At 53.8% G+C, this 5,109-nt stretch overlaps 1 protein-coding gene across 1 annotated transcript; it reads left to right on the top strand.

Moving 5' to 3' along the window:
• Positions 1 to 270: 270 nt before the first annotated feature.
• Positions 271 to 2,274, top strand: FOXB2 (forkhead box B2). Its single transcript, XM_081930320.1, has one exon. It carries the CDS (start codon positions 1,243 to 1,245, stop codon positions 2,263 to 2,265), a length of 1,023 nt encoding a protein of 340 aa, XP_081786446.1. The 5' UTR covers positions 271 to 1,242; the 3' UTR covers positions 2,266 to 2,274.
• Positions 2,275 to 5,109: the final 2,835 nt, after the last annotated feature.

Raw genomic sequence — 5,109 nt, forward strand, 5'->3', positions numbered from 1 at the left:
CGCCATCTCTACAGAGAGAAGCAGGCGGGGGGAGATTCCCAGGACAGGAGCGAAACCGAGCGGCACGGAGTTCAAGCGGCTGTGAGTGGTGGGCGCTGGGGAGACGGAGGAGGGAGGAGGAGGTCGTCTCCTTGCCATCCTGAGAGAGGAGGGGAGGGAGGCAGGGAAGCGATTTAACGGCTCCCTCCAGCGTCGCCTCCCTGCGCGTGTCCCTGGCCCCACCTTGTCCGCTTAAAGAGTTAAGCGGGGCGGGGGGATGCGATCCGTGTCTTCTGCTGTTCCCTAAGCCTCTGTCATGTGATGCTAAAGAAGCTGGAACTGGGCGGGGTGCTTCGCTGTCCCGGCCAGGGATCATCACAAAACGGAGCCGGGAAGCTTTGCCGAGCCAGAAGCCCACCTGCGACGCTGCCTTCTCCAGCCGCCGTCGCCGACCTCTGCGCTCTGCGCTCTGCCTCCAGGCTGCGCGGCGGCCAAGCGCTCCGGACGCAGCTGCCTGGCACTTCCAAGCAGCTCCTTCTTTCCTCGAGGGGATCCCGCGGGCCAAGCACTCGCCACCAATCCGCTCCCCACGGCAGGAACTCCAGCCACAAGACACCCTTGCCAGCAGTGGATCCCCTAAATCCAGGTGGCCGCGAGTGACTTCTCCGCCTCCTTCGCGGGAACGTGCAGGGGCCGCTTTCGCCCTGCGAGGACCGTGCGGTGCGCCGAGCGGCTTCTTCGACGGGCCCCGGCAGCTCTGCTTCGAGCGGTTCCTGCGCGGAGGGAGGCGCAGCTCGCCGGGCATTGAGTTCTGCCGTGGGACTGACCTCCCCAGTATGGGCTGAAGCTCTTCGCAGAGTAGTGAGACATGGCGAGGGGGGAAGTTCAGAAAAAGACCCGTGTCAAAGAAGTTGCCGGATTCTGTCCCGCCGGCGGTAACGAGACGGTTGGAGATGCGGTTCGAAAGCACCTTGATTTGGGAGCAGTGAACCCGCTTTGCATGTAGCATTGCAGAGCCAGTCCTAGAGGGAAAGAACGGGGAAAGAGGGGAGAGATACGGATTAAAGGGGGTGGGCTCGCAATATGCATTCTCCGCCCGGGGTCGCAGATCTGCGGGGAAGGACGTGCCGGGAAGGCTGGACGTACCACTGCCGCCTGCACCAGTGATGCCGTGAGAGGAGCAGCGCTCCTTCGCGGTCGGGAGAGATCTGAGCGTGCGGGTTCTTCTTCTCCAGGCGCCTCAGCCCGGGGCGGGCCAGTGCCATGCCTCGCCCGGGCAAGAGCTCCTACAGCGACCAGAAGCCCCCTTACTCGTACATCTCCCTGACGGCCATGGCCATCCAGCACTCGGCCGAGAAGATGCTCCCTCTGAGCGACATCTACAAGTTCATCATGGAGCGCTTCCCTTACTACCGCGAGCACACGCAGCGCTGGCAGAACTCGCTGCGCCACAACCTCTCCTTCAACGACTGCTTCATCAAGATCCCGCGCCGGCCGGACCAGCCGGGCAAAGGCAGCTTCTGGGCGCTGCACCCCGACTGCGGGGACATGTTCGAGAACGGCAGCTTCCTCCGGCGCAGGAAGCGCTTCAAGGTGCCGCGGCCGGAGCCCCACATGCCGGCGGCGGGCAAGGCAGGGGGCGTCCTGCACCCGCACCTCAGCCACTATTTCCACCCGCACCACCCGCACCAGCCGCCTCCTCTTCCTCCTCCTCCTCCTTCTTTGCAGCCTCCAGGAGCCGCCAAAGGCCACCCAGACTCCAGCATGGCTGCTGCGGCTGCAGCGGCGGCGGCGGCGGCTGTGGGGAGGCTGCCCCAGTTCCAGCCCTACAGCTCCTCGCCGGGCTTCAAGCACCCCTTCGCCATCGAGAACCTCATCGGGCGAGACTACAAGGGCGTGATCCAGGGGGGCGGGCTGCCCCTGGCCTCGGTCATGCACCACCTGGGCTACCCAGTGGCCAGCCAGCAGATCAGCACCATGGTCAGCTCCGTGTGGCCCCACGTGGGCGTGATGGAGGCCGGCGGCGGCGGCGGCTTGCCCCTCTCCCCCGCCGAGTACGGACCCTTCGGCGTGCCCATGAAGGCCCTCTGCCACCCGCCCGCGCAGACGCTGCCGGCCATCCCGGTGCCCATCAAGCCCACCCCGGCCATCTCCTCGGCCACCGCCATTCCCGCCCTGGCCGTGAGCCAGGTGGCCCAACAGCTCTGCCCGTCCGCTTCGCCCAGCTCCTCCTCTTCCCTTCTCGAACAGACTCCCACAAACTCCTCGGAAGGCAAAAGTTCCTGACATTCCGCCTCGCCCATTCCTACAAGAGCGGGGGCGGCATTGCTTTTCCCTTCGCCTTCTAGGAAACACAGATATTAAGGGCAAAAGCCCGGCCACAGCAGAGGGTTTGGGAAGATCGTTGCTCTGTTCTTATTCTTATCCTCGTTGTCATCTTCATTCTTTCAAGCTCTGTATTTTAATTGTTGTACAATCAGTTTGTCGAGAGCCAGGTTCAGGTAAGGGTCGCTGTGTTAACTGTTAAACCATTTTTAAAAATCAGATTGCTGGGGATTATTTAGCAATTATGTTGATCATCAAACTCTCAAAGCTGCATCCAGGCTTGAAATGCTACACAAAACGACACCCTGCCTGAAAAGAAAGAAAGAAACCCTTTACGATCGGGTCCTAAAACCAAGGTCCTTAACACACTTCCTTGAAAGTAAGCGCCACTGGAGTCACGGAAATAATAAAATATCTCCCAGGTATCAGAATGTAAAGTTTTCAACGCGAAGCCGATTCCTTAAAGGAAGTTCCTTGGAAGGTCTAATCAGCCCAGACATAATTTCAGATTGTGTTTAGAGAAGAGGTGCCGAATTATTTTCTTGTGTGGTCTGGTGGCTGTGCTACTGGCTTCAGTGAGACTTATTTTAACGTAAACGTATTGCAGAATAGGGTGTTGCGGGGTGGGGGAGTCTAGCTGGTATTATTTCAGGAAGTTATGCCTAAAAAGTATTTTAAGCATGACCATCAATCTGTGCAATCCGAGGCTTGAAAAATAAATAGGAACGTCGCCATGGTCTTCATTTGGGCTCCTCCCGTGAGATAGGCCGTGGCATCTTTAATTGGAACTTCCTTTTGCTAGCTTTAGAGTTACCAAGAACTCTTCATCGCCCAGGTCTGCACTGCCTATTCCAAGCTACTAATAATAGATCCAGCCCCAGTGGCAAGTCGAGATGGAGGCGCACAGGTAACTTTGAGAAGTGAGCCAATATAAAATTTAGGAATAGGGTTAACTAGGAGATCGCCTGGGATCATTTGCTCACTCTTTGGTGAACTAACCTTTCGGAAACCTGGTTCAAACTGAAATGTGTACTATGGATTGAGAAAAGTCCTGCATGGGTGTATTGGTAACCCTCTCAGATTCACACCGAATCTGCAACCTCCCCACCCCCCGCCAAAAAATGTGACCAAATATATACAGTATTAACGCTGACATCAGCAACCAGCAACAGATTAAAACCCTAAACTTTAAAGGAGAAATGAGCGGGGATTAAAAGTGGAAATGGGTTTTGAAACCTAAGAACTGCCTGATAGTCTATTTCGGTTTGAAAAAATGTGTCGAACGATGACATATAGAGACAATTTTTTCGAGTGGAAATTTCACACAGCGTTCTTTAGTGAAGTTACGCGTTTGGTGTAATATTGTTGTGTAAACGTGCAAGACCTGTCTCATCATTACTCTGTTCCGAAAGCATTTTTTAAAAAATCCTCTTTCTTGTAAGTATGCTTATTACAACACCTTTATTATCCCTACTGGTATACATACATACATACATACATACATACATGGCTGCTTTTCACAGGCTCCAACGGTCTGTTCTTACTCCACTTGAATTTAGAAATTAAATGCTGATGGAGGGGGGGGTGAGGGTGAGGACCTGCGGGGGGGGGGGACACAACTCTTACATGATAAGCACTTTACGCAGAAGAAAGTTCTGTGAGAGGCAGGGAATGGGTCAAGCAACCATTTCCCGAGCACAACTTTCTTTTGGGTTGGATTTCTGAGTCCTAGCTGGTTTGTGAAGTATTGTTGTTGGCGCTTCCTGTCTGCCTTACTGTACATCATTGTTTCAATTAAAATATGACTTGTTGGCTTCCTCCTTCTAACCCCGATGCTTAGGGGGTTATTTTCTCCCTTTTAAAAATCCGTGGTTTATAGAGCTGTGGGCGCTAGAAAGCTCCCACATATGCCGCACCCGAGTTTGGGATGTGCTCTCTTGAATTGAGGAAGGTCTGATCCACAGGTTAGCGAGTCACTTCGGGCAAAGCGCGGAAGGCGTTAACCAGCGCTGGTCGCAACAAAACCGCGAGAATTCTGTTGAAAAGTGCCCTGGATCGCGCAGACCCAGAGAACAGACTTTTCTTACAATAAACTGGAAGGAGGGCCACTTTATTTCAAGAAGACCGACTGCTGTGCTTGGATATCGATGGGCCAGTTAGACCCGGAGTTGCTAGCTTGCTTTTAGTTCAAATGTACAGAGGCTTTTGCGTCTCTGCCAATGCAAGCACCGGGGTGTAAAAAGACTCTTTATAGAAGGTAAAAACTCTTTCTGAAAGTATGGGCAGGAAGGATGTGTATAGTAGAAAAGACTAACTCGTTTTCTGTGAATTTATTGGAAGTAAATAACGAGGGGCTCTACACTGCGGCAACAGTCTGCTCAGACACTGGGAATAGTTTTGACAAGGGAGGCCGGCCTGTTCAAACACTTCTGCTCTTCATTCTGGCCCATGAGTTTTGTATTCATGCAATCCTAATCCCGCCCTTTACCTGGGATTGAATTCAATAGGACTTGCTTCTGAGTAGACATGGTTAGCCCTGGGCTGTAAGATTGCATTAGTCCCTCAGTACAAACTCAGTGATGGCTCGCGGTCCTACGTGGAAATAAGTGCCACGGGAAAAAACGTGCTGAACGTGGAAGATAATTAAAACTGACACTGGTTTAAATCTTAGTCGCATCTGCGCTGCCGGCTCTTATGTCGAGTTATGGCCATAAGCAGCCTTGGTCCGAAGTTAATTCTGTTGCAGTCAATGAGGCTCGCTTCCGAATACACGTGCCTGAATTGAGGGTTGGAGCGTCATTTCCA

This window comes from Podarcis melisellensis (genome assembly GCF_964234715.1).
Source record: "Podarcis melisellensis genome assembly, chromosome: 11".
Classification (NCBI taxonomy): domain Eukaryota; kingdom Metazoa; phylum Chordata; class Lepidosauria; order Squamata; family Lacertidae; genus Podarcis; species Podarcis melisellensis.